The sequence below is a fragment of the Ovis canadensis genome, chromosome 3 (genome assembly GCF_042477335.2).
Source record: "Ovis canadensis isolate MfBH-ARS-UI-01 breed Bighorn chromosome 3, ARS-UI_OviCan_v2, whole genome shotgun sequence".
Classification (NCBI taxonomy): domain Eukaryota; kingdom Metazoa; phylum Chordata; class Mammalia; order Artiodactyla; family Bovidae; genus Ovis; species Ovis canadensis.
Genome location: NC_091247.1, coordinates 5,467,658 through 5,494,969, shown reverse-complemented (window position 1 = coordinate 5,494,969; position 27,312 = coordinate 5,467,658). Strand labels below are relative to the sequence as shown.

Genomic DNA, 27,312 nt, shown 5'->3' with positions numbered 1-27,312 from the left:
GACCCCAGAGACAGGATGCAGAGTGCCGTTGGGATGCTGTAATGCGAGAAGCCCAGGAAGACACCAAACCAACGACCGCAGTGAATGGGGCCCCGGGATCTCTGCAGCCCGCTGACCGGTCGGCCTCTCCCAGGCCGGGACCCAGCGGGCTCACCGTGGGCCAGGGCCCGGAGAGCTGACCACACAGGGACTTCCTGTCGGGGGAGGAAGGCATTTCCTGCCTGGGGAACCCAGGATGGACTGAGCCACAAGCAGGGGGGCCTTCTTATTGTTTTCTTTGTTTCTGTTTTAATTTTTGGCCGCCCAGCGCGGCCAGCAGGACTTTAGTTCCCTGACCAGAGATCAAACCTGCAGCCCGTGCGGTGGAAGGGCTGAGTCCCAGCCACTGCACCGCCAGGGAAGGCCCTTGGCAGGGACTTGTTATTAATAGGTGCCATTATTGGGCACCAAATGTGTGCCCCACAGTGACGCACGGAGGTTGAGAGCACACAGCAGAAGGTTTGGGGTGGGGTTCAAACTCTGGCTCTGCTTCTCCCCAGATGCGTGGTCTTGGGCAGCTTATCCACTTGCATTCTCCCTCAGTTTCCCCATCTGTGAAATGAGGACCAAGATAGCACCTGGGGTGTAGAGAGGGTTCAATGAGTTAACACCCAGAACCCAAGTGGAATGGGGTGTTCGACAATGACCTTGAGTCCATGGCCCATGGGTAGAGCCCACTCCCACTCCAGGACTTCTGGGCTGTCCCAGCTCCCATCCTTCCATAGAAAGTTCTGATAGAAGATGGTATTTAGGATCAGTGCTCTGGCCCCACACAGCCCCTTTCAGGAGCTGCAAGTGTGGGCAGGGTGCAGGGCCCTGTCCTTGGTTGACCTTGACTTAGCAGCTGTGTCTCCACGTGAAGATGGGTTTGCAAATCTGTGGGTAAGGACCCAGTCCACACACCAACCCTCCTGTTACACACTTTCTACTGTTTGCCAGAAAACCAAGCTGCTCCCAAGTCCTAGCTCCCTATCTATCTCTTGCCCCAAGCCGGGGGCGCTGTGGGTGAGGAACCAAGGTCCCCGGGCTGTGGACCGCAGAAGATGCGTTGGCAAAGTGACCTGTCTCCTCCTGGGTTCTCGTCCCAGGCCCTTAGCACCAGAACCCCCAGGCTCCAGCCATATACCCACCCCCAAACACATTCACGCCCGAGGCTGGAAATACAGAGCCATCAACACCATCCCGCCCCCTTGCCAATGAACCCATCGCTTCAGAAACATCCAGATCCTAGCCAGGCCTGCTTTAAAATTCCATTTTATTTCTCTTTGTGAGTATTTGTTGCTGTTGTTTTAAAAAGGTTCACGGTACATTTTTTTTTTTGAGAGTCTTGTGCCTCCTGGTGAGTGCACTGCTTTGCTTTCACAGTACTCTCCAGACCGCGGACGGCCCTTATTGCTGAAGGAGTGTGTCCACACCGGGGAGTGGGGACACCGGAGGGACTGGGGCGGGGAGCCCAGCTGAGAAGCCTGGGTCTGTGCTCCTGCCCTGAGAGGCTGAGGGACCAGGCCCAGGCTAAGCGGAGCATCCTTAGCTGGACCTCCAGCCTCCCCAGGGTCTTCCCAGCCCTGTCTTTAGAAAGGCCAGGAGGGGTAGAGAGAAAGGGGCGAGGGGTAGAAGACGTGGGTTGGGGGTGAGCCAGGCAGCAAGCTGACTGGGAGCCCAGGCATGCGGTAGGCATGGAGGCGGCGTGGAGGCAGCCGGAGCAGTGATGGCCTCCGGGAGGGCCCTGCTCCCTCTCAGGGGGGTGGGCCTGGGAGACTGCCCCCAGCAGCTCAAACCGCCCCTCCCCCAGTCAGAACTCCTCAGCGAGGGCCCAGCCGAGAAGCGGCGCTGTGGTTCCTGACCCCTCGCCCAGAGCCCTCTCTCCTTTTTAGTGCAAGAAAGACCTGAGTGCAGAGAAGGGCCTAGCCGCCTAGAGGCCAGGTCCCATCCCCGGCAGCCGGACTTTGCCACCCCGGCGCCTCCACAGCTTGTCCCCAGAGCGGGGGGGCCTCGTATCCCCCTCGCTGGAGTCTGTGGCCTCTCTGGGTGGCAGGCCTCCCTCCAAACACACCAAGGGAAGCTGGCCGTTTCCCCCCACCACCCCCCAACCCCGGGGCCTGACAGGGGTCCCCGAGCACCAGGTGGGCCGCCAGCCACACCAAGCTCTCCCCCGTCCAGTGGTTCCAGGAGAGCTGCTCACCTCCCATTGGCAGCGGGCTCGGGAGATGGCTGGACAGTAAAGCACCCCTTGAATAAACGCAGTATCCCGCGGATAAAGGAGCAGGAGGAGGACTCAGTGACCCATGCCCTCCCACAGTCACTGGGGCTCCTCCAAGTGGCTCATCTGTAGCAGAAATGCCTCATTTCCCTCATCTGACAGTTTTCTGTGCTTGATTATGATCCATTAGAATGAGGGACCCAGGTGACGTTGCTGTGGGTCTGGCAAGCTTGGAGGAAGGGGGCTTCAGCTGGGTGTCCCCTCAGCTCCTGCAAGCAGCAGACGTTGCTTAAAAAAAAGCTTGGCGTCACTCAGGGCCAGGTCCTGGGGCTCCAGAGGGCCCAGGCCCACTTCGATCCCCCAGCTATGGGGGCCCTCGTTCCCTTCTGTGTGGACAGGCAGCAGGGGCGGTGGGGGGGGGGGGTCTGCCTTCTGCCTTCCCAGACCCAGGAATGCCCATCTGTGGGTGCCCCCACCTCCAGCACTGCAGTGCCCAGAGCCTGTCTGCAGCCCTCCCCCAGAGTACCTGGTAGAGGCGTCCCCTGAGAAGATGCTGCAGGGAGGTGCAGGCCCTCTTATCTCTGAACTACAGCTGGGTAGGGTGGCTGGCCCCCTCCAGGCATTGGGGACCAGTGTGGATGGAAACAGAAAAGCTGAGATGTGCCAACAGACCCATCCAAGGACCAAGGTGCTGGAAATTCCCCAAGTTCTTACCTGCAACTCACAGGACCCGCCCTCTCTCCTCCTAGCCCCACCCAAGGCCAAGTTCTGGCTGCAGAGGAGAGAGGTGAGACGCCCCCGGCTCAGAGCTCAGAGCCCTCTGTGCAGGCAGGGGGTCGGGGATGGGGTTCTACCTGGGGCAGAGAGAAGGGACTTCGGGGGCAGAATCGGTCTGTGGTTTCGGCTCAGCTAAAACGAAAGAATGGGCAGCTGGTCTCAGATCTACCTCTGCACCCCCGACCACCTGGGCAATACCCAGGAGGAGGGGCTTGGGGGAGTCTCTCCCTTTCCCCATCCCCTCCTCCCTCGCCTCTGGCAGAAGATACAAAGTCCAATAGAAAAGAGATCCTGCTTTCTTTGTTCTGGGTTTTGTTTTTTTTTTTCCTTTAAAATCAGCTTAAGGCAAAAGTTTGGCAAAGCAAGTCTACATAAGGCCGCGTGAAGGAGGATAGGGTGGGGGCGGGAGGGGGGTCTTTCCCCTGGAGGGGCCCACCGCACCCACCAGGCTCATCACCAGCTCCTCCTCAGACCCTGAACCTCGTAAAGAGGGATTAAAAAAAAAAAAAGAACAGAAAAAGCAGTTGTTTCAGGGTGTCTGTTGCAAATGAATGAACTTGCAAGGAGAGGAAAGGAGACCCAGGGTGACACTGAGGGTGCATGTTGGGGGGTCGGTCCCGCCTGGGTCTCCCCCCTCCCCCAGGAAAGCAGGTTCCAGAAGGGCGGGGGCGGGGCGGGGTGGGGAGGGGCCATCCCAGGGGCATTCGCACAGTGAGATCCGCCCCGCCGGAGAAGGTAGAAAGGTTGTATTTCGCTGAATGACCACAGAGTCCGTGTGGGGGGTCGCTTGAGCGGTGTCCTCATCCGGGTGTCGCCCCGCGGGCGCCCCCGGCCGCTACCGGTGCTTGGGCGGGATCACCACCAGCGGCGGCCCAAACTTGGGCCGCCACATGAGGACCTGAGCGTCGTTGGCGTTGGGCTTGACCAGGGCGCTGGGCGGGATGGGCTCGTTCTTGCTCAGGATTTTGGGCTGGTCCTGGGCGATGGGCTCCCGGAGCCGGGCACGCTGGCCCAGGGGCCGGGCGGGGTTCACCTCGATGCTCAGCTGCATGCGCCAGTGCAGCGTCTGCAGGACGATCATGTCGTTGGTCGAGGTGTTGGTGGCCACCAGCCACGTGATGAAGCTCTGGTCCCGGTAGATGTTGGTCAGTTTGGCCACGTTGCTCTCGCTGACGGGCACGGCCCACGTGACGCTGGGGTAGAAGTTATCGTTCATGCTGATGATAAACTTGGAGTTTCTCTTGGTGGGGCCCACGATGGTGCAGGTCTCTGTGGTGTTGCCGTACCATGGGTAGTTCACCCCGTCCGAGTCGCTGATGGCCTCAATCTTGCCTTCCTGGAGGTCTGGGAGCTCCCAGCTGGACCTGAGGATGGGAAGGCAGTTTACATCACCAGCCAGCCAGCCAACCACAGGCTGGTCTGCTTCCCTTTGTCCTGGCTGCTCACCTCCTGGGGGGCAGGGGGGTTGTGCAGCAGCTGGTTGAGGGGGTGGGCCCATAGGAAACAGACAACCCAGCATCAGATTGGGGAATCGGGGCTCCCCTAGACCTGGCACCCCCCCCAAAAGCCACATCCTGTTCTCTTGCATCATCTCAGATTGGTCTCCCCCCCACGGAAACCACTCTAGACAGAGGCTGGACTTTGGGAAGCCCCGGCTGCCCCTAGCCTCAAGGGGATGTGTCCCGGGGGGGGGCTGGGGGCAGCTCACAGTAATGGGGAACCCTGACATGCGCTGTGCCCCCTACCCCGGGTCCTGGTGGCTGGTGGATCAGCTGCATGCAGCCCTGTGATTTCAGCGAGGGCAGAGGCCGCTGACTGCGAGAGGCTGGGGGTCTAGGGGCCTCTCCTGGACACAGCACATCAGGGCACCCTGCATGGAGTGCAGGGTGCAGGGAGTTTCTTTCTCTTGCTTTAGGGGCTGACAGGAAGCTTCAGGGCCCAGTGGTCGTGAGGTCGGTACTTCGAAGAGTGATTCCAGTCCCTCCACTGACCAGCACGTGACCTAGGTCAAATGCCTGCGCTCCCTGAGCTTCGGTGTTAGCACCCGGGCCAGAGACACAGGAACCAGTGCCCAGAGCCCTCGCTCAGACTCTGTCCCCTCCCCTCCACGTCTCCTCCACTACGTGTGAGTCTGGGCTCCCTGGACCCCTGCCCAGCATGGCCAGCATCATAGGTAGTACCCCCTTCTTTCTGCTCATGCCAGCCTAGAAGAAGCAGCACAGTATGGCCTGAATTGCTCCCACCCACCCAGTCAGCCCGTCTTTGGAGCAGCAGAACCAAGAAAACCTAACCAGCTCATCTCAAAACACCACACTCAGTCCCTGCCTCCAGGCCAGCTATATAATCAGTGCCTCCTGGCCTTGCTGCAGGTGCCGGGGAACCTGCAGTTGCAGCTTCAAGCCCAGCTGAGTACCAGCGGTACTTGGGTCAGCCGTCTTGTTTTCAGGGGGCTCAGTCTTCCTGGGGTGGAAGAAGGTGGCTGAGCTGTCTGTGGAGTTCAGACTCAGGAAACTTACTAGATTTGCTCAAAGTCTCAGCCACCCTCTCACTGGTGTAACACCCTGAGCAAAGTCCCTATACCCCCTGGGCCCCAGACTCATCACCTTGTCCCACCTGGGGTCACGGAAGGATTCAGGCAGGAACGTGCCAGCCCAGGGCAGGGCACAGGACAAAGGCCAGCGACTGGTGTCTGCTGGCTCTTGCCGCCATGGCTATTGCTATAATAATAGCTCTCAGACAGAAGAGGACACTGGCCTGTCCCAAGTCACTCTGAGGACACGTGTGGCTGGACAGCAGCATCCAGGGAACCCACCCCTGAGAGACTCATCAACAATCACCTCCACCCCACTAGGCAGATAAAGTAAGGAAAGCTGTGGGTGGGGTCTTTTTCCGCAGATAATTCCGCTGAGCAGTGAGACCTAGGCACCTGCCACACCAAAGCTCGGGCTGCTTTGCCCCCAGAATTCTGCATACCTGTGTACACTAGCAGTTCTCTCCAGAATATATATTACAAGATGCATTTTTATTCATGGCAGCACTGTTCACAATAGCCCAAATGTGGAAGCAACCCAAGTGTCCATCACTGGACGATGGACAAAGTGGTCTGTCCATTACAATGGAATATTATTCACCCTTAAAAAGGAAATTCTGACACACGCTACAACATGGATGAACCCTGAAGACATTATGCGAAGTGAAACAAGTCAGAGGAAAGGACAAACACTGTATGATTCCACATATATGAGGCCCCTCGAGGACTCAGACTCAGAGAGACAGAAGGCAGGATGTGGTTGCCGGGGGCTGGGGGAGGGGCACGGGCAGCCAGGGTCCCATGGGTGCAATCTCAGTTGGGGAAGATGAACAATTTCTGGAAATAGACGTACAACAGTGTGGATGTTTTTAATACCCTTGAACTTAAAAATGGTTCAGATGATAAATTTTATGTATATCTTTGTTGTTTTGTTTAGACGCTCGGTCGTGTCTGATTCTTTGCGATCCCATGGACTGCAGCCTGCCAGGCTCCTCTGTCCATGGGAATTTCCAAGCAAGAATACTGGAGTGGGTTGCCATTTCCTCCTCCAGGGGATCTTCCCACAGGGATCAAAGCTGGGGCTCTGCCCCAGGTGGAGCAGATTCTTTACCACTGACCCACCAGGGAAGCCCATGTATGCTGCTGCTGCTGCTAAGTCACTTCAGTCGTGTCCAACTCTGTGTGACCCCATAGACGGCAGCCCACCAGACTCTGCCGTCCTTGGGATTCTCCAGGCAAGAACAATGGAGTGGGTTGCCATTTCCTTCTCCAATGCAGGAAAGTGAAAAGTGAAAGTGAAGTCGCTCAGTCGTGTCCGACTCTTAGCAACCCCATGGACTACAGCCTACCAGGCTCCTCCGTCCATGGGATTTTCCAGGCAAGAGTACTGGAGTGGGGTGCCATTGTATAACTTAATCATAATTAAAAATGCATTCCTGAGATGCACCATTTAATGTTAGCAGTTAGTAAATGTGGTCACTACTGGAGGGATAATTAGGAATGTGATTTTGCTAATTTTTCTGTTTGCTTCGTTAAAAAGGTCACAAATTAGTGTAACACCTGTCTCGTTGGCCATCTCCAGCCTGGGGCCCTGAGCTCATCAGACTCCAAGGGAGGAGGTCACAGTTGTGAACCTGGAGACTCAGCTGTCCCAGGGGATGGCTGCCATGGACCAGAGAAGGGGGTCAGGGTCCCTGTCCTGAATTTCTCAGAAGCCTGTGTCCCACCTGCCTCCAGCCTCCTGGAAGGCACCCACTCTACCTTCTCATGGTGTTTCACTCTTAAAAATTGTTTTGTTTTGTTTTTTTTTAAGGCAGAAAGCCATCTCGCCAAAGGCCCCCTTTCACTTCCTAAGAGCTGGCTTGTTTGGGGGAGTGGGGCTTGGTACCCGCATGGCCCCCGCACTCTGTGTCTCAGCCTCTTGACCCCAAAGCTTCAGGTTCCCTTTCCCCTACCAGCCCCCACAAATGCCCAGGCGCTGGCTCAGTCATAGACGGTGACAGTCCTCGTGAGCGAGCACACAGCCCTGTTTCACGTGGCGTATTACTCAGAACCAGGGCCAAGGGCGTCTGTTTTCACATCATCACAGGCCAGCTGAGCTAGCTGCGGTCCCCTTGGTCCAGTCTCTGAGTCGAGGCGGTACGAGGGGGCGTGGGTAAGGACACAGTAGCTGATGGATGCGGGCCAACCCAGGGCCAGTGTCCCCCTGGCTACAAGCTCTGGTCAAGTCACACATGTCAGCTCCACACTGGTCCACCGTGGTAATCACACCCACCTTCCAGGTTTCTGTGATGATTAAACCTGTCGACACGTACCACCTGGTACGCGATAAACAGCAAAACATGGAAACTCCCGGAGAACATCTTTGGGAGCCGTGCCTCTCACACTAATGGATTTGCCAGCCCCGATGTGACCTGAGGCCTTCTGACCTCATTTATGTTTCCAGATTATCTGGGCTCTGAAAGGAATAATTCCATACAGTTCCTGCCTCAAAGACTTCCTGTTTGTTCTGCAGGGACATCGGGCTTCAAGGCAGACCCTCGATTTTCCGCTCCCTGCGCACCCTAAGCCTGCTAGTTTGCAAGTTGAAGGCAGTACAGCTATAGATGTCACTGAAAGGTCTGGGCAAGGCTCTCGGGTCCACACGGATGCCCAGGCACCACCAGATCTAGGTAGAGGAGGGGTATTGGTGAACACAAGCAACCGCCCATTTCTGCCCCAGCACCTCCTGTCCAGACCCCAGGGCAGTCCTATCAGGCCTCCCACAGGGGAGCAGGGGACATGGTCTCCCCCGTGTCCTCTCCCCTTTGCTCGCCGGCCTGCACTGGTCTTCAGGGCAACAGTGGCCACAGGAAGTGTGGCACCGGCGCGAAGTGAGAAAGTTGTTCAAAAGTTAAGAACTGCCACGTGGTGACCGTGGGGCCTGGCACCAGGCTGGGGGCCCTTCAGAGCACAAGACCCCACCATGCCCACGCCCAGGAAACTGGCCCGCTTCCCATCACTCTCCTACCCTCATTCCGGAGGTGTGGGAAAGCAGAGGACGGCAGGCAAGTCCAGGCTTCCAGCCGGACCGCAGATGCTTTCTGGGGCCCGCTGGCAGCACATCTGAGCCAGACTCCTGAGTTCCCCTCAAACCCCGCTCCTTCTGCAGCGCCATCCAAAGCCACTCAACAAACATCTGCAGGGACCCCCCACGGGCGCTGGCCACCCCACCATGGCGACCCGGTCATCGGCGATGTCGGGGGCCCTGCACCCTCTGGATGCCCTAATCCACCCCTGACTCCCCCTTTCTCACCTCCAGACTGCCTCCCGCACCCCCCTGCCTCGTCCCTGGCCACGACCCTTCACCTCTCCCAGGTCTCCTCCTGCCCTCGGCCAAGCTCTCCTCCCTGAAACACAAGTGGTCTTTAAAAACACAAAACGGATGGCACGCTTCCTTCCTCCAACCCCTTTAAATCTGCTGTGACCCCCCTCCCCACGGCCCTAAAAGTCAGATGCAGGCGAAGCTGAGGGCCCCCAGGTGCACGCGTGCACACACAGTTGCAGCGTGCAGACGCTCCGAGCAGTGTGACTGACGGAGAGTGAGTCTGAAGGGGTTACAAAAGGCCTTCCCTGCAGGACAGAGAAGGGGTTGAGGCTGTGCCAAAGGGTGCCCACAGAGGCTGGGGAGAGTCACCCTATGACTCAGGGTCCCAGGCCCAGCCACCAGCCCGAAGTTGGCTCTGCTCAAAGGCCTGTGGGTAGACAGGGAAGGAAACCAGAGGTGCCCAGAGGCCAAAGGTGTGACCCTCCTGTGGCCTCTGTTTCCTCCCACCTCACCACTCCCTCTTGCCCAGGCCACAGTCCCAGGGCCTGCCACGTGGCAGAAAGGGCCCGACAGCACCTGTTTTAGTTTTCAGTTTCAAAAGCTGTGCTTTTGTTTTGTTTTTAGAAAGCAAGCCATAGAGAAGTACCTAAAGTGAGAAACGCGAGTCCTGCCTTCCGGGCCGCCCCCTTCCTCGCTGAGGTTACTCACCACATCCCACTCTGGTGAACATCCTTCTGAAGCTTTCTCCCTGCACATACCCAGTATATGTTCAGTTTTTAGTGACAGAATCTTAATTTGAGCCCCTCCTCGTCCTATGTAGCAGCCTCGCCATACTCGGCCCTGGAGACAGGACACTGGGGGTGTTCGTGGCTCTTTGCCACGATGGCCGAGGCTGGAGTTTCTGCCCGCAAACACATCCATTCTGCCCCGCTCCTTCCATTCATGTACTCATTGACTCATTTGTTCAGTAGACTTTTTTATGTGCTTACTACCTGCCAGGCGCCAGGCCAGGGGCTCAGTTTCTGTTAAGACAGACGCCAGAACTACTGGGTTGGCCAAAAAGTCCGTTCAGGCATTTCCACACCACGAAAATCCCGAATGACAGTGCCAGAGTTGAAGGTCCCATGTACTTGTAACTCTGAAAGCTCATCTTTCAGAAGCTGCCCACATTGTACCCCCCGCACCAGGCATTACTGACCCTTTCCATTTCTAACCCAGATCCTATCAGCGGAAAGAAGAAAAAAGCATCTCCCCGTTTCATTTGCCACTCCCCTGATCATGGCGGCGGCCGGTGTCTCCCCGCATGGCCCGGGAGATGCCAGCTTCTCTTTTCCGCCCTCAGAAGGCGAGGGTGGGCACGATCGCCAGGCAGGGGCCAGTCCAGGGCAGTTCTTTTGGGGCCGGGCAGTACCCCTGCCCCCAACTTCCTCCCACCCCAAAGCCTGGAAACGAGGACTTCCCTCTCCGGCCTCCACCAGGGCCCCACAGATGGGGGAGGCCGCCTTCCGGGTGCAGAGAGGAAGTACCGTCCCCAATTGTTCTGCCCGGCCCCCTGGGCAGGCCCGGGCTGCAGGAAGAGGCCACGTGGTCACCAGGCCATGCCTCCTGACCTGGCCCCAGACCTGCTGGAGCAGAGCAAGCCTTCTCAGACAAGTGGCCTCGGGTCTCAGCGGCCCCCGGCCTCAGCATCAGTGAGGACCTCTTGGAGTCCCTGGGAGGCCAGAGAGAGACCGGGGAGCCAGGCAGAAGCCCCTCCACCCCTGCCCAGCCCTTTCCCACTGGCCTCACCATCCTGTGACAGCTCAAGTCATCGCAGGTCCGGCTGCAAAAACCCTGAGAGGTCTCGTCGCCAGAGACTCCCCTGCTCTAGGCGGGTATGGGAAACCCAACCCAAAAGAAGAAGAGCAACGACTCTAACACAGCACTTGGTGCTGATTCCTGGCCGAGCGCTGTGTAACTGATGATGAATGAATGCTGGTTATGGCAGGAGTAGCAACTATGCAACCAGTGTTTCGTATACACAGGCACTGTGCTGAGTCCTCATCAGGCACTACCTCATTTAGTCCCTCAACAACCCTATTTCACAGATGGGAACAGTGAGGCTCATAAAGGCTGGGAACCTGGCCCAAGCTGGCCGCACCTGTGGATGGTGGAGCTGGGGGGCCACGTCCTGCTGGACAAGGGCATGGGCAGGTGGCACTGTCAATCCAGAGAGGCCCCCACGTCTTGAGCTGTTCTCCTCCCCTCACCTCAAGCCTGCCCTTTGGCAAAACCTGGAGCCAGAGCCGGCCTTGACTTTGACTTTGGCCGTGGGCCAGATTCCCTGGGGGCTCCAGCGGGAGGGCAAATTAGGGATAACGTGAAGCGTCCCACACACAAGGGAGAAATTGGGACTTGTCACTTGGAAGATTGTGCCAGCTGACAGGTGGCGGCTGAGGATTGCGGAGGACGGGACTGTGGAGGCAGGCGTCTCCAACAGTTTTTTTTTTTTTTGGGGGGGTAGCCTTTAAAGCAATGTGGGCTGAACCCCAAACGATATAGAATCCTCTCAAGCTGGCACAAGAAACTCACCATTTTCTAGCTCTTGTCTTTAAGCTGGGGCATTACTGGGGTTTGGAGTGTGGCATTGTTCCACTGCAAACATTTCCAACCCACAATGTCATTCAAAAGGGTTCTCCTGGATTAGAGATTAATTTCAAGCAGGGATAATGTTTGGGGGTATTACGGGTTTTGGTTAAGTATTTGGAATTAATATTTTTAATACAAGAACAGAAACCCTAACCTAACCTTTGCCACCTGGCCATCCACTCCCCGGGCCTTTAAAGCCCGGGGTGGGGTGGGGGGGGACTTCATTTTAAGGCTTCAAATTGCCTGGGTCTAGCCCAGCAGTTCTCAATCAGGGGTGACTTTTTACCCCTCCTGGGGACATCGGGCAGTGTCTGGAGACATTTTTGGCTGTTAGGATTGGGGGAGGGAGGCTACTGGCATCAAGTGGGTAGAGACCAGGGACACAGCTCAATCTCCTGCAATGCACAGGACAGCCCCAGTCCCAGCAAAGTTAAGGGACAGCTCCGGGCAGCCTGAGGCCACCGGTCACCCCACCTCTCACCACCCTTGACTTTCCTTCACATCATGGGGCTTAAAAAAGTGAAGAAGCCTCGTTATCACAGGAGGTTTGGGATAGGGAAGTCTTTTCATCCCATCAAAATGCTTCCATCTGGGACTTCCCTGGCAGTCCAGTGGTTAAGACCCTGAGCTTCCAATATACGGGACGTGGGTTCATTCCCTGGTTGGGGAACGAAGATCCCATATGCTGTGTAGCAAAAAAAAAAAAAATGCTTCCATTGGCATTCAAGCAGGCATAGCTGTCCAGGCTTTTTCTGGAGGCCAGAGCCTCCCCACCAGCCAGAGGAACCATCTACTTGATAATTCAGTTTCTTAATACAGTTTTGTTGATTAATAATCAAGCAGTTTCCAACTGTGCATTTCAGCCACAGGGCAGTCACCTACAGCTGTCTTCTTCTCGAATCCTCCCAGCAGCCTACAGGCACTTCTAACTCCCCATCCACAGATGGCAAAGCCTAATCCAAGAGGCAACTTGCCGAGGCCCCAGAGCCAGCACTGGGGTCATCCTGACCCAAGAGACTGAACTCATTAATGCCCAGTCCCTCCTGCCCCTCCAGGGAGCCTCCAACTCTGCTCTTTCTCCGGGGCTGGTCCCATCTCCACTGGGACCTCAGTGGACCCTGGAGAAGGAGGTCCATGGGACACAGGGGTCCCTGCGCGGAGGCGTGTTCCAAGAAGGGGAGAGAACAAAAGGAAACACATACAGAACACGGAAAACGGCCTTCAGCCACTTGAAAAATCACGCATGACTTACACTGTTAACTGTTGAATTCTTAAGTCAGGGAATAGGCTCTGTGTGAAAGAGGAAGACCTGGGCCAGGGAGAAAATTCAGCACAAGGAGTAATTTACATCTGTCTGAATTCAGCCATTCTTTTTACAGGTCCTATCACCCACTCCCTGTCTGACAGGAGGATCATTACAGTAACAACAGCATTACAGACAACAGTCACCTGCAGTAAGTATTTACTGTGGGCTTGGCGCAGGGCCGACAGCTTGACCAATGTCATCTCCCGTAATTCAATAAGCCCATGCTGCAAGGCCTATGACTGGCCTGGATTTGCAGACGAGGAAACCGAGGGTCAGAGTGGCTAAGGTCACACCCTGGAAACTGACAGAGCCTGGACTGGCGCCCAGGTCTGCTTGACTGCAGTCTAGGTGTGCACTGGGTTCCTCTAACCAGGAACCAAGGACTGGCACAGACAGAGCAAGGTCAGCTCAGGTCTCCCGATGCAGGCCTGCCTCCAGCCGTAGTGCCCGAACAGACCTGGAGCCACATCCATGCTCCAGGTAGCCCAAGGCCTTGACGACTCACAGGTGGGGAAACCGAGGCTCCGAGCCAGGACTGCTCCCTCCCCACCACATAGCAAAACTCAGTCCCTTTAACCCTCCCCAACTTTCCTCTTCCTGGCGCTCACAGGAGGAGGACGGAACTTTCCAAGTTCAGAAGGACCCTCTGACTTCCCTATTCTTTCTCAGGAAGAAAACAAGCTTAGCCTAAAAGCCTAGAAAAACCTTTGTGTCTTGCCAGTTGTCCCAGATGCCCTGCAAAGCCTGAGAATATTTGGGCTTAAGACTTCTTAGGGAAGGTCCACACCAAGTAACTAAGAAGAATATTTCCCTTCTTGGAATGGAAAGTCAGTACCATCTCCTACCCGCCCACCCCCACAAAACCCCGCCTGATTTAATAACCACTTGGAGAGTCAGACCTGGAGCATAGCTGTCAGGGAGACAGAGGAGAGCCGAGGGGTGTCCAGATGCGGCCCGCGTGCCTCTCGGGGTGGCCAGGGTTACACCTAGTTTTCAGTTTTCCATGACCCTCCTGTCGCCCTTGTAACATCAGAGTCACAGGTGGAGAAGCCACAGGATTTGCGGTTCCCCCCCATCCTCTCTAATTTTAGGTGGCCCCGGGGGTTCTTAAATCAGTTTCAAGTCCGAGGGCAAGTCTGCTACAGGACGGGGGAGGTGTGGTGCAGGGGTGGATCCTGAGAGAGACGCTGTGGGCGAGCATCCATGCCCACTCCCAGGGTCTAGTTGGGGGCTGCCTGCCTTCAGAAGCCTCCTCGTGCTCAGACACAGCTATTGTCATCACCCTGTCTTAGGCACCCCTTCAAGTTAAGTCACTTCCCTCTCTGTCTACCACTGCTCTTTGCACACTCAGGGCGACCATCTCTAAGATCAGGGCACCTGCCAGGATCCTAAGAGGCCACACCAAATGCTACATTATCCTGGGGACATTCTAGAGACTGGGCTGGAGAGAAGAGGCCTGTGGCCTCCTCTCAGCTGTTAGGGCCCCCTGGAGCCCTCTGCACACGGACAGTGGAGGTCCACAGAAAGTGACCTTCTGCCTCCGGAGACAGAGAACACTGCACTGCGATGCAAACCGCGTTTCTAAAACCCTCTCCAACAAAACTCCATCCTGAGCAGAGCAGAGCATCCCCCCAGGTCTTGCTGTGCCTCCGAAAACGTGGGGGGACAAGATCAGGCCCAACACAGAGCCCTGCACGCTAACGCTGGAGGCTGTGGAGACCCGTCTCTCCTTCCCTGAGTGCCTACTACGACCACGTGGGCTGGCGGAGGCCTGAGCCGGGCCAAGCCCCGGCCCCTCCAGTGACCCGGGACAGCACACCTGCTTTGCCAAAGAGGCGCCCGGTGGAGTGTCCCTCTGCTTCCTGGGCATCTTGTGGGGAGGGAGATGGGAACCCTGGGGGGGCCAGGGACAGTGGGAGGGAAGGTCCTAGAGCTGTGACCCCGATCTGAATCAACAGGCAAGCCCTCTAGGTCGCCTGGCCGAGGAGGACTCAGAGAGCACTTACACTTCCCTCTGGCCCTGGAGAGACCCCTCTCTAGCCCCTGCCTTCCCCCTTCGCCCCTCACCCAGCGGCCCCTGCCCGAGGTTTGCTCTTGAGCAGTACTCACATGCCCTGCTCCCCATACTGGTTATAGAACTCCATGTGGCTGCACGCCTGAATCCAGCCGACTATCCAGGTCTCCTTCTTGGGGATGGGCGGCATGACCACCTGGGCCGAGGCACGGAAGTGGGGCGTCCGGTAGCGGAGCACCACGCTGGAGGACTCATCGATGCTGGTGGGGATGGGGTCGATAGAGGCCTTCACATCGATCACCGTGATGCCTTCCCGGAAGACTCTGGCTTTGCCTCCGATGCTCTGAATGCAGCCCATGGCACACAGGACCACTCTGATCTCCAGGGAGGACCAGCAGTCCCAGGGGAAGCTGGGCATGGACAGGATGGAGGCCGCCGGACCCAGCGCAGACAGTAGTACAGCTCTTCAATCTCAAATCCCAAGACCGATATCCATAGGATAGAAGATTCACTGAGTCCAGGGGGTTCACATATCACTACCGCAGGGCCACTTTATAAATAAGGATTTTGCTGCATTTCAAGGGCCCTGGGTTCTCTCTTCTTCTGCGAGCAGTGAACAAAAATCACCGATATTCTTTGGGTTAAAAAAAGGAAAGTTTGGAGGTTAATGGATAAGCATGTTGTTCAGACATCCAGCCCTTCCCGTGCCTCACACGCGGGGAACGCAGCTCCGAGACGCTCCCTGAAGTCTTCGGGCGAAGAAGGCAAACGCCGGCAGACACATAAATAAGGAAGGCTGCGTCCCCTGCGCGGTGCCGCCACCCCGGCTGCCTGCCGGAGACCGACTTCCTGCCCTTCTGCCTTCCGCACGCGCTCGGGCACACGCACCCGGCCGCTCGCCCAGGCCCGGTAGAATCAATGGGAGAGCAGTTTCTGTTCAGCCGGCCGAGGTCCGGGGGCCCTCCGGGGCTTCCAGGAGGGCGAGCGCCCGGCGCGGGCCGCCCGCGGGGTCCCCGTCGGCGCCCACTCGCGGGCGCGGGCCGACGCCCCCACGCGGGCGCGCTGCGTCCCCTCGCCGCTGTCGCTGTCGCCGCCCGCCGCCGCCGCCGCCGTGCGGGGGGCCCCGGGGCTGCGCTCGGGCCGCCGCCTGGTTCGCCGCGGCCGCCGAGGACCTGGAGGGGAAGGTGGAAGGGACTGGGCGTCAAGGCCCGCCTCAAAGTTGAGCCGAACTTTGCTGCGAGGGACGCGCGGGGCGCGCGGGCTGCGGAGCTGACCGCGCACCTCTGGGCGGTCTCCCCGGAGGCGGCGGCCACCCCCCAACACCCGCCCGCCCCGTCAGTGGCTGCCGCACGACCGCGCGCACCAGCGAACAATCGCCGCCCGTGACATCTCCGCCGACACCTCGCCGCCCGGAGGCGGGGTCGGGGAGGGGGAGGCCACCGCCTGGCACTGCAGTGGGCCTCGTGGACTTTGGGGTCCTGGCACTGCCCCCGCCTCCCCGCCGCCGGCGCCCATTCTTGATCAGACTCCCTCCGGGCCCTCCCCACCACGGGGCGCGCAGGGCCACCCTTGCAGGCCGGTCAAGTCGGAAGCATGCCCCTTCCCAAGCCGGGGCTCCCCGGGCTCCCGAAGGGCGCAGAGCCCCTGCCCCGCCGCTTTTATCCCCTCTAGCCAGCCCCGAGTGGCCCCCCATCCCCTAGCGTCCGGCGCGCTCGCCGCCGCCGGGGAACTTTGGCGCGCACGCCCCGACCCGGGCGGCGGCGCCGACTCACCTGCCCCTCGGGCCGCTCCGCGTGCCCGGGCTGCCGCCCTCCGGACGCCCCCGACCCCACGACGGGTACGTCCTGGGGGCACCCCCACCCCCTTTCTCGGGGAAGTGTCCTTTAGCTCTACAGGGGTTTGGGGGCCGGCGTGGACGGCCTCCCGGCCCCCAAGTCCTCCTAGCTCGGGGCTGCCGGGCGGGTGGGGGTCGGGGGTCGGGGGTGGCCAGGGGCGGAGGGGTGAGGCTCAGGGCTCTCTCGCCCCCACCCCGCTCGCCTGCTTTATTTTATGATCATCGTGAGCGTGCTGTCGCCGCTCAGCCCCGCCGCCGCGCCGCAGCCGCCTGGCGCGCCCCGCGCTGCCTCGCTCTGCTGCAGCATCGGAAAGGCAACCAGGTCAAACTTTGCAGAAACTCAGCCCCTGCGCCGGCCTGGCCCCGCGTCCGCCCGCAGCCGCCGGCCGGGAGCACAGCGCACGCAGGGACCGCCGCTCGCTCGCCGGCCCCGCGGGGGTGCAGGTCCGCAGGCGGCGGCGGCGGCGGCGGCGGGCGGGCGAGCGGGCGCCGCCTCCTCCTTGCCGCCCGCCCCGCTCTCCACCCTCTCTCCCCGCACACAGCCCGCCTCCCCCCTGGTGATCCTCTCCCCCCACCCCTCGCCCCCCTCTCGCTCCCTCGCTGTCTCTGCAGCTGCTGGGGGAGCCGAGCCTCTCCTTGCAGAAACGACATTTCCTTTTTGGCTAGCTCCGGGAATTCTGGGTAGTGTAGTTCGGTTTCTGTCTCCGGTCCAGGTGGGCTGCTCCTCGTGCCCTTTGAACTCAGCGGGCTTTCCCCCCATCAGGGCAGGCGGAGAGCTGGGAGGTGTGCGTCGCCCTGGCCTGGCTGATTGGAGACAGTGCGGGACTCTGGGGGAGGGCTCCACGGCTGGGAGGTTGGGAGTGAGGGGAGAAGGGATAAAGGTCCCTGTGTTGTTCTCTGTGCTGGGCCTCTAGGCACCCCGACAGGTGGTCAGGGCCTGTTGGGCCCCAGCTGTGATCAACGCTGGACAAACCTAGTCATTTCATTTACCATCAACCAGCGCCCCCATGGGAGGCTTACCGTGTGTATTTCACAGAGCAGAGGGAATCCAAAGCTGGGAGATTTCCAAGACTTGCCCGCCAGTCCCACCCATGTGGGTGTCCCGGCTGAGACCAGGAGGTCTACGTGCAGAAGAGGTCCTAGAGGGGTTTGACCCTGGACAGGGGGGATCGCTGTTAACCTCTCTAAGCATCTTGGAACCAGGACCCACCCCCCCAACCCCCGCCTTGGAACTGCCGCCAGGGAAACGGGGAATGGCCAGGTGGTTTGTGACATCATGCCCTTCTCCTGTGATTATGCCCACCCCCAGGCACGGGGCAGGTGGTTCCAGCCAGAGCATCCTGACAGCCTGTGAGGGCAGGATTTGGAGGAGCGGAGGGTTCCCACCACTCTCAGGTCCTCTTTGAGGGGTGATAAGCCAGCCAAATGATCCATTTCATACCAGCAACCGGCTCGGGCCACAGGCAGGAAATGGCCACTGTGTCGTGCCAGCTGCACCCCTGCCCTTGTCCTGATGACTGCCATGGGCCCTGAGCTTATTGAGGGGTCATCCCTTTCCAGATCAGCCAGTAAGTGGTTTATTCCTGGTCCTGCTGACTGAGACCAAGGTGTGGTGGCCTTTGGGATCTGCCTACTGCCAGGAGGGAGGAAACCCACAGGGCTCTGAGGGACCCCGTGTAAATTTCCACTTCCGGGAAGAAGCTTTTCCTGGCCTCAGCCCACAGTGTCCTCTCCCTGCTGTGAACTCATGGCCTCCACAAAACATCCTGCCCTTCTTGGATTGCACTTCAGCCTTCACCCACCTCAGCTGGTGGGTGAATTATCATGCTGTTCACTTTATATAGAGAGATTACTTTGGGGGTGTCCATCTCATCTGCCCACACCATCAGCCCCAGAGCTTGGAATACTGGAGTGGATAGCCAGTCCCCTTCTCCAGGGGATCTTCCCAACCCAGGGAAAGAACCTGGGTCTCCCGCATTGCAGGCGGATTCTTTACCAGCTGAGCCACAGGGGAAGCCTGCACTTCTTGCTCATCCGACGTGAAAGAACAGAAGTCAGAACCCTAAAGTGCCTACTAAGCAGCCAGGCCCCCGGAGAGGATTTCCAAGAGTTGAGTGTCCTCGATGCCTCTTAGAAGTGACGTTACACCCTGTAGTTCGGGCTTGGTTGGCCTGGGTTCATGATGATGACGATAAGGTGTCCACCACGTGTCCATATGCATGCGTGCTAAGTCACTTCAGTCATGTCCAACACTTTGCAGCCCTCTGGACTGTAGCCCGCCAGGCTCCTCTGTCCATGGGATTCTTCTGGCAAGAATACTGGAGTGGGTTGCCGTTTGCTTCTCCAGGAGTTCGTCCCAATCCAGGGATTAAACCCACATCTCTTATGTCTCCTGCATTGGCAGGTGGGTTCTTTACCACTAGCATCACCTAGGAAGCCCACCACACCACTGAGCAGATATTGTCTCTTCCGACCTACTTGGCCCCAGGAGGTAGGCTGGACAGAGACCCATGGGTCAGGTGACAGTGATTTTCCAGAGTCTGCATGCCCACCTAGATCTGGCCAAGTTCAAAGCCCACCTATCTCCTCCTCTAGGTATGCCCCGCTTGCCTGGGGGCCAGCCTCTCTGAGCCAGGTGGAAGTGACACTAGAAAACCCTGTGTCTGGTAAGTCCCACCAGAAGACTGCTTGGGTGTCCGTGGGGTGAGCAAAAAATAGAAAACCCCTGACCCTCAATCCCAGAGATGCCTCCTCTTCCACGTCGCCTCCTATGCTGTGTTTTGCCTTGGGCTAGTTGGAGGGCCAGTTCTGCAGAGGGGGAGCACAGGCAGTGTCTGGGGGCCTTTTTCCCAGGCTCTGAGCTAAGGACGGGCACCCCTGGGGCCCGCCTTGAGCGATGGAGGGTCTGAAAGGGCCAGCCCACACCTGCCTCCCCTGCCCCAGCTCCCCGCGGGCCCTCTGAGGTCCGGCGGCTTCCCTAGCTCTCAGCCCTCCAGCCCTCCTGCCTCTCCGCGCAGCCCTGCTTCCTGCTCAGCGTTTTCTGGAGTCTGTGGGTGTTGGGCACAGACCCACGGCTGTCTCAGCATATGTGAGGGCCCATGAGGCCTCCACACGAGACTGAAAAGCTAGCGTCTGCAGAAAAGAGGGAGGGGTCATCTGCTTGCGATGTGCCCAGCACCACGGGGATGCTCACATGCCCCCCCAGACCTCAGTCTCCCCAGACTCCTCTGCGTTGATGTCACCGGTGAAGGGGAAAGAGCAGAGGTCAGGAGGCATGACTCCAACCCCTCCTCGGGGATGGTGAACTCCCCAACGTGGCAACTTGGGAGCTCTTAATGCCGTTGGTGGGAGGACAAGGTACCTCAGTTTGCAGCACGCTGGCCCAGAGAGGTCGTAAAAACCCAAAATCACACAGCAAACCAGAGGGAGAAACAGCCTGACCCCACCTAGCTGGGTTTATATATATAAACACACATATTCATTGGCTGTGCCAGGTCGCAGCTGCGGCACTCAGGATGTGGGAGCCGGTTCCCCGACCAGGAATCAAACCCAGGCCCCCTGCATGGGGAGCTCAGAGTCCTAGCCTCTGAACCACCAGGGAACTCCCTGAGATGGGTTTTAAGACACAGTGTCAACGAGTTCAAAGCCCTCCCAGGTCTGCAGGAAAGCTGAATGCAGGGTCTCCTCACTGAGCATCACTGGAGCCAGGGCCTCTGCATACGGCGGCTTCATGGCTCTCCATGACAACCCCGTAAGCCAGTCCCATCACCAGCCCATTCCACATATGAGGATACTGAGCCTGATGAAGAAGGAGGAGTGGATGGAAACCACCCACCTGGCTTGTGGTGCCAGGGGATTCGATGTAGCAGGCATTCTCACCAGCATTCCCTGCAGTTGTTGGTGTCCAGCTGCTAAGTCATACAACTCTTTGTGATCCCATGGACTGCAGCATGCCAGCCTCCCCTGTCCACCACTATCTCCCAGAGTTTGCTCAAACTCATGTCCATTGAGCCAGTGATGCAATCCAACCATCTTATCCTCTGTCGTCCCCTTCACCTCCTGCCTTCAATCTTTCCCAGCATCAGGGTCTTCGTATCAGGTAGCCAAAGTATTGGAGCTTCAGCTTCAGCAAGTCCTTCCAATGAATATTCAGGGTTGATTTCCTTTAGGATTGACTGGTTTGATCTCATTGCAGTCCAAGAGACTCTCAAGAGTCTTCTCCAGCACCACAGTTTGAAAGCATCAGTTCTTCAGCGCTCAGCCTTCTTGATGGTCCAACTCTCACATCCATACATGACTACAGGAAAAACCATAGTTTTGACTACATTGACCTTTGTCGGCAAATTGATGTGTCTACTTTTGAATACGCTGTCTAGGTTTGTCATAGATTTCCTTCCAAGAAGCAAGCGTCTTTTAATTTCATGGCTGCAGTCACCATCCGCAAGACCACAGCTGGTCCTCCAAGAGCTCTCAGCCTCAAGGGTGCAGTCTTCATGAGACCAGAAAAGCATTTCACAGGTGGGAAAGCCCTTGTTTTGCAGAAGGAAATGTTATAAGAGCTGGAATTCTGTTGCCCTGGGAGACAGGGTTCTATCCTTATCTGTTCAGGACCAGACAGGAAGCCAATGGTGAGGCTTGAAATGTCCACTTGGGAGACAGGCAGGCAGGGTTGGTGGGCCAGGCAGGTGGCTGGAGGGGGACGTGTCAAGAGGTGAGGAGGCTACAGGGCCCACCTGGCATGGCTGAGACACCTCACCTCTGCAGGCAGTGGGCTCAGACTGGCCAAGCCGGCACAGCCGGGATCTCAGAGCAGGCTCTGAGCTAGCCTCCCCTACAGAGGGAGACACGGGCCCGGCAAGGTCACGCAGGGAGGGCTCTAGGACTAGAAGCCAGGCCTCCTGGCCCCCAGGTCCGTGATAACCTCACTCTCTCTGCGGGGGCAAATGTGCGTCATGGGGCCTTGCATAAAACCATGTGCCTGGGGTGGCCGCTCCAGCCAAAGCCTCAGGCACACATTTCTTCTAGGTCTGATCAGCTGGCCTCCCCACCATCTCAGGCCCATGGATTCCCTCCCCTGTATTGACTGGACCCCTGGGCTGGACCCTCAGAAGACACTGGGGAACACAGCCAGGGCCCAGACAGACAACAGACCTGCTCCCCTCAGCACTCACATCCCCGTGGGCCCTAGAGATGCCAAGAATGATGAATGGAGGTATTAATTAACATGAATAATAAATAGGTACAAATTCATACTCGAAACAGTTATGAGTAAGTATTGATTGCTATAAATTAGGACGTGTATGAGTAAGTTGCTTTGATGTGCGTGTCCAGTAGGGACCTTGGGGAAGGGAGGGTGAAGGATGCATGTTCCAGGGGTGTGAGGGGTGTGATGGTGTGTGATGCAGTTAGAGTGTGTGGGTGACTGTGTGTGTAAATGAGTGTGTGTGACAGTGTGAGTTTGTATATGTGACAGTTGTGTATAACGGTGGGGTGCGTTTGTGTGTCTGGGAGGGGGTATGCACGTCATGTGTCCATGTGGGTGCGTGTATGGGTTGTGTAGTCATGTGAGTGACCGAAAGTGGTGCGGGTGTAGGTGAGGTTGTGTGTATATTGTGTATGGAGGTGTGTGCCTTGTCTGACGATGTATGTGAGAGTGTGAGTGCAGAGGGCAGTTTGCTGGTTGTGCGAGTGTACGTCTGTGTGAGTGTGCACGATGGTGCGCGTTCATGCGTGTCTGTGGGGGTGGATGTGAGCCGGTGTGTCTGTGGGTGAGAGTGTGCGTCCGTGCGGATGTGTGTGTGACGGTGAGTGTAGGGGGGAGCACGTTTGGGCCCACGTGGGTGGGCCGTAGGGGCGTGTGTGAGTGTGCATGTCTGTGCACGTGTGCGTGCTGGATGTTATTTTGGGGCTGGAGAGGATCCTTAATGAGCCTGTGGGATGAGCAGGGAGGGCGGGGAAGGGCTTGCTTCTCCCAGCCTGGAGCGCAAGGGCCAGTCCGCGTCCCCGGCTTCTCCATCGGAGCCGCAATTCGGGGCGACAAACGCCTTCTCAGGTCTCTGGAACGCACCCAGTCCCGGCAGGAGGGAGCAGCGGCGCCCAGGTCCTGGCAGCTGCCCGGGCAGCGAGCACGGGTGCCCCGCCTCCCACCCGCTCACCTGGCACCGCCCCCCTGCGGCCCCGCCCCGCCCGAGCGTCCTCGCGGCGGCGGGGCTGGGCATCACCGTCCCGCGCGCCGCAGGTGCGGGAGGACGCGGACGCCGCGCCTCCGAGGCTTGCTCGGCCCGGCCCCCGCGCGCGCCCCGCCGCCGCGAGCGACGGGGACGGAGGCGTGGTCAGCAGGCTGGGTGCGGCCTCGGATCGGGTGCGGCACTGGGAGTTCTCCAAGGTGCTAAAATAAACCCAGCGAAGGATCAGGTTTCCCGACCGAAATAACCCAGGAGCGGCCTTGGAAATGCGAACTGAGAAAGCGATCCGGGGCGGGAGCTGGCGGGGTTGGGGGAGGCGGTGATGAAAGATGCTTTTCGCAAGGCTGCCCCTCCCTCCTCTCCCCTCCAGCTCTGCCTCTCCTCAGAGTGGAGCTTCTCACCCCTCCCGTCCTCTTTTTGGGGCCATCACCCCCAGATAGCCCGCCTCCACATGGCCATCCATCTTTGTAGATCAGAGCCCAGCCAGCCAGTCATTCCATATACGTTTCCTGAGCTGCTAGGGGCCACCTGGGCTTCCCAGGTGGCTCAGTGGTAAAGAATCTGCCTGCCAATCCAGGAGACGTGGGTTCGATCCCTGGGTCGGGAAGATCCTTGGAGAGGGAAATGGCAACCCACTGCAGTATTCTTGCCTGGAAAATCCCATGGACAGAGGAGTCTGGTGAGCTACAACCTTATGGGGTCACAAAGAGCTGGGCACGACTGAGCGACTAAGCAATAACACCACCTAGATTCCAGGCTCCCTGGACACCTTGTGCCCCCAAAGGAACAAACAAGACAACAGGCCCTGCCTCATGGGCTCTCACTCTGCTAGGAGGACACGGGTGCTAAACCCATGCAGAGTAAGGAAGTGTATGACGGGTTAGAAAGAAAACTGACCAAGGAGAGAATTAAAGGGCAGGAGAGGGTAAGGGGTACTGGGGTGACTTTGAACCCCGAGGTATCCCACTGGCTCACGCCATGATTCAGGGAGAACCCCTTCACCTCTGAGCTCTGCTGTTCTCGTTTGTGCCTCTGGGACTAAAAGCCTATGAAGTTGCAGCAACAGTTGAGCACAGGTTTAGCTCTGAGTCTGCCGAGGAGCAATGTTGAGTACAAGTTATTGGTAAATACGCTCAGTAGTAGTAGTTGATCTATCTTAAACATTTAGAGACAATGAATAGCAAGTGTCTATGATGTATAAGCAGCTCTAGGCCCCAGGATGTGGCCAGAAAACCTCTCCTGCCTTCAAGTCACAGGCCGTGTAGCCCAGCGGTTGGGGCAAGGACTTTAGGCTGAGTCCTGAGTCACTTCATTGCACACCACACACTCCTCTCTCAATAACGGACAGGGCTAGAAGAGAGGTTATACGCACCAAGGGCCAGGTGAGGCGATGGTTCAGAGAGGCCAGGTGGTCTGCAGGCATGCAGCCACCTCTGTCCTGCCCATTGCTCTTGTGTGGGGAGGGGGGCCTGACACATAGCAGACCCCAAAAAGTGTTCCAGGGGCTTCCCTAGTGGGCCAGTGGTTAAGACACTGTGGTTCCAGTGCAGGGGGCACAGGTTCAATCCCTAGTCAGGGAACTAAGATCCCTCCTGCTACAAAGTCAGGAAAAAAAAAAAAAATTAAGTGTTCCAAGAGTAAGCGAATGAGTGAGGGACAAATGAGGCCAAGTGGATAGGGAACAGAAAAACTGAGGGAAACGGAAAAACTCACGGCTGGGAAAACAGCCTTCTGGCTCAGAGTTATAGGGATCAGCCAGCCCACATCTTAACTCTGGTCTTGCTTGATCAGCTCTGTGGCCTCGTAGGTGATGTCACCACTCTAGCCTTTTCTTCCTCGGCTCTAACACAAGAAGAGTATGGTTAGACGTGCCATGTTGGCTAGAAGTGTCTCTGACCTTGTCCTGGTTTTCTGGGTCTGGGCACTGCGGTAGGTGGCTTAGGTTGACCCATCAGATCTCACGGGCTTGCTTCCAAACACACCGTTTTATCTGGTACTTGCTGCTGTGGCCACTTATTTACATTCTGCCTAAGTGCACAGGGGTGCGTGTGTAAGGATGGCTATGCCATCTAGTACTTAATAGTTTTGAATAGTCACAAAGTAGAAACAATCTACATGCCTAAAAACAGAGAATTGCTTCTACAAAGTTTGGCCCATCCACATGACAAAGTACCAAGCAGTCGTTGAAAACTGATGGGTTGTCATGGAGACATTGCCAGGTCTATATTGTTACATGAAAAGGGAGAGGTTAAAAGGATATATAAACACAGTCATATTTTAAACGCATATCTGTTTATCTCTGTATTTGCTATACATAGATACAGTTTAATAGACATTCTTTCTGATTGTTAAAGTAATACTTGGTTGTCATAAAACATTTCAATAATTGGAAATGAGAAGTGCGAATTCCTTTGTAACCTGACCGTTCTCATGTTAACAGTTGTGGCACCCAGGCAATAGAGTTACTTTTTTTTTTTTTTTTTTTGCAGCACCATGCAGTGTGTAGGCTCTGAGTTCCCTGACCAGGGATGGAACCTGTTCCCCTGCAGTGGAAGTGCAGTCTGAACCGCAGGACCACCGAGGCAGTCCAGGGTTACACCTGTATTACATCATCTGTGTTCATTGACTTTATTGCTGTAAGACTGTAACATTTGACGATAAGGAAAAATAAGGCTATTGGTAAAAATATATTGTTTTGGAAACTGGCTAGTTATTTCACAGGTGTATATACTATCTCCCCAACTATACAGAACTATAAGCAGGAAGAGATCAATGAAAGCATCAATTCAATGGATGAATGAATTCTAAGATGCTCAGAAGTGGGATGGTGTAGCCTGTGGCAGGAGCTCATAAAGGGATGGTACCTGTTTCTCAGTTGCCTGAGAAGGTGAACTGGGTCACCCCAGCTTACAGATGGAGGGGCAGGTCTCTGTCTGAGTGAGCCCCCTGGGGGAGAAAGAGAGGCCGGGAGTGCTGGCAGGACTTATCTGTGGTCAGTAAAGTAGAGGAAGCTGAGCTGGGGTTTGAACCCAGGGTTGACCCAATCCAAAGCCCACTTTTCACCACTCCTGGGCCAAAGTCCAATCAGACTCCATGGCCCTCCCCAGAATGGAGCCCACTGAAGCCCTGGGAACCTGCCAGCAGCTCTTGCCAGGCCAAGATGCTGACACAGGCCTCTGGATATTAATAGCCCCTCTCTGGGCTGGGCTCCTCCTTCCCTCCCGAGGTCAGCCTGGATCATGGTCCCCACCCAGGAAGAGTGGGGTGAATGCCCTGGTGGAAAGCTGAGCGGGCACATCCCAGTCCCTGTGGCCTGCAACATCTGAGTCTGGAGGCCCCAGGGACTTCTTGGGAGTTGGGCCTCACCTCTTCTGGGTTTCACCCCACTGAGCCTCAGCTTCCTCATCTGTAAAGTGGGCATGACATCATGACTTAGCCGGAAGGTTGGTTACATGGTGTCATAAGCTAGAACACAGAGAGACCACGGTACACTGCCCGCTCACTGTGCGTTCTGCACCCGACTTCACGTGCGTCCGTCCAGGTTCAGGGTGGGGCCACGCAGGTCATCATGGCCACACCCAGGAAGGTGGGATGTGATTCAGTGTGGGACATCCTCCTCTGTGGCTGCATGGTCTGAGTGGAACATTCTAGAAGAGAAGTGCCAGGAATCCACAAGGAACCCCAGACTAAGGATTCCTGGGGTCTGGCTTCTCACCAGCCAGGTATGGAGGAGGGGCCAGACTTCAGGGGGGCAGGTGGGTGCTTCTGAAAGAGTCACTCAGAGGGAGAGAGTGCCGCCTTTGTAAAAAAAAGACCAGTTCCTAACCCGGAGGCTTGAAGGCTCGCTACGTGGCAGGGACCCTGCTCAGCATTGTACATCAGTGAGACAACATCTCTCTGACTTCACAATAGCCCTTGGAAGGTGGACACTAGTATTCCTGTGTTACAAGAGGAAAAACAAAACAGACTAGCCCAGAGAGGCCAAGTGACTTGCTAGAGGTCCTACACCTAGTTGGTGGCAGAGCCCCAGGTCATCCCCCGTCTGCCTGACTCTGGAGCCCCCAGGCTGGTCCCAGGCGACCAGAGAGCACGCACCCCACCCAGGCAGCTTCCTGTCCTTGGGAGTCTGTGGACCTGCTCCCTGGGAAGCTGTGGGGTGGGCCTGGGGCTTCCCAGGGGCAGGAGGGGGCTCCATGGTTGGAAGGAATCCTGTCCTCATCCCAGGCCTTGGCTGCTATAATAAATCATGACAGCAGGGCATTCGCTTCTAATTCTGCTGGTTGCCCTAAACCAGCGGCTTCCGTTTGAGCCCAGGCCCGGTCAGCCCTTAAAGGGCTGTCAGATTGGGTTTCCACAGCGAGGGAGGCCCGAATCAAACCCTGAATCCTCCAACTCAAATCGCTCTTGGCCTGCTCTTCTCTGGGTTGGCGGCCTCTCTTGCCCCCTCGGTCCATGTACCACCACGCGGGCTCCCAGACCTCACAGCAGGCAG

The 27,312-nt window shown here is 57.4% G+C and overlaps 1 protein-coding gene and 1 long non-coding RNA gene across 4 annotated transcripts; one reads left to right on the top strand and one right to left on the bottom strand.

Moving 5' to 3' along the window:
- Window positions 1–1,277: 1,277 nt before the first annotated feature.
- Window positions 1,278–16,611, bottom strand: FAM78A (family with sequence similarity 78 member A). 3 transcript variants are annotated; one of them, XM_069582154.1, is made up of 2 exons: window positions 14,897–16,611; window positions 1,278–4,380 (listed from the first exon to the last, which is right to left on the bottom strand). In XM_069582154.1, the coding sequence occupies exons 1-2, from the start codon at window positions 15,217–15,219 to the stop codon at window positions 3,852–3,854; spliced, it is 852 nt and encodes a 283-aa protein (XP_069438255.1). In that variant the 5' UTR covers window positions 15,220–16,611; the 3' UTR covers window positions 1,278–3,851. The 3 variants fall into 3 exon arrangements, with proteins under 3 accessions (XP_069438255.1, XP_069438256.1, XP_069438257.1); XM_069582155.1 differs by lacking the exon at window positions 14,897–16,611 and adding an exon at window positions 13,687–13,928; XM_069582156.1 differs by lacking the exon at window positions 14,897–16,611 and adding an exon at window positions 10,052–10,380.
- LOC138436508 (uncharacterized) lies at window positions 16,552–25,508 on the top strand. Its single transcript, XR_011255436.1, has 4 exons — window positions 16,552–16,638; window positions 19,231–19,301; window positions 21,012–21,153; window positions 25,310–25,508. It is a non-coding gene; the product is annotated as an uncharacterized lncRNA (long non-coding RNA).
- The last annotated feature ends 1,804 nt before the right edge of the window (window positions 25,509–27,312 follow it).

What these genes read in the sequence shown, in the direction of transcription:
- FAM78A (XM_069582154.1), bottom strand. Translation starts at nt 15,219, where the DNA reads ATGCCCAGCTTCCCCTGGGACTGCTGGTCCTCCCTGGAGATCAGAGTG. An exon ending in CAGTATGGGGAGCAGGGCAT is followed by an intron (nt 4,381 to 14,896) that starts GTGAGTACTGCT and finishes TCCCATCCTCAG; the next exon opens with GTCCAGCTGGGAGCTCCCAG.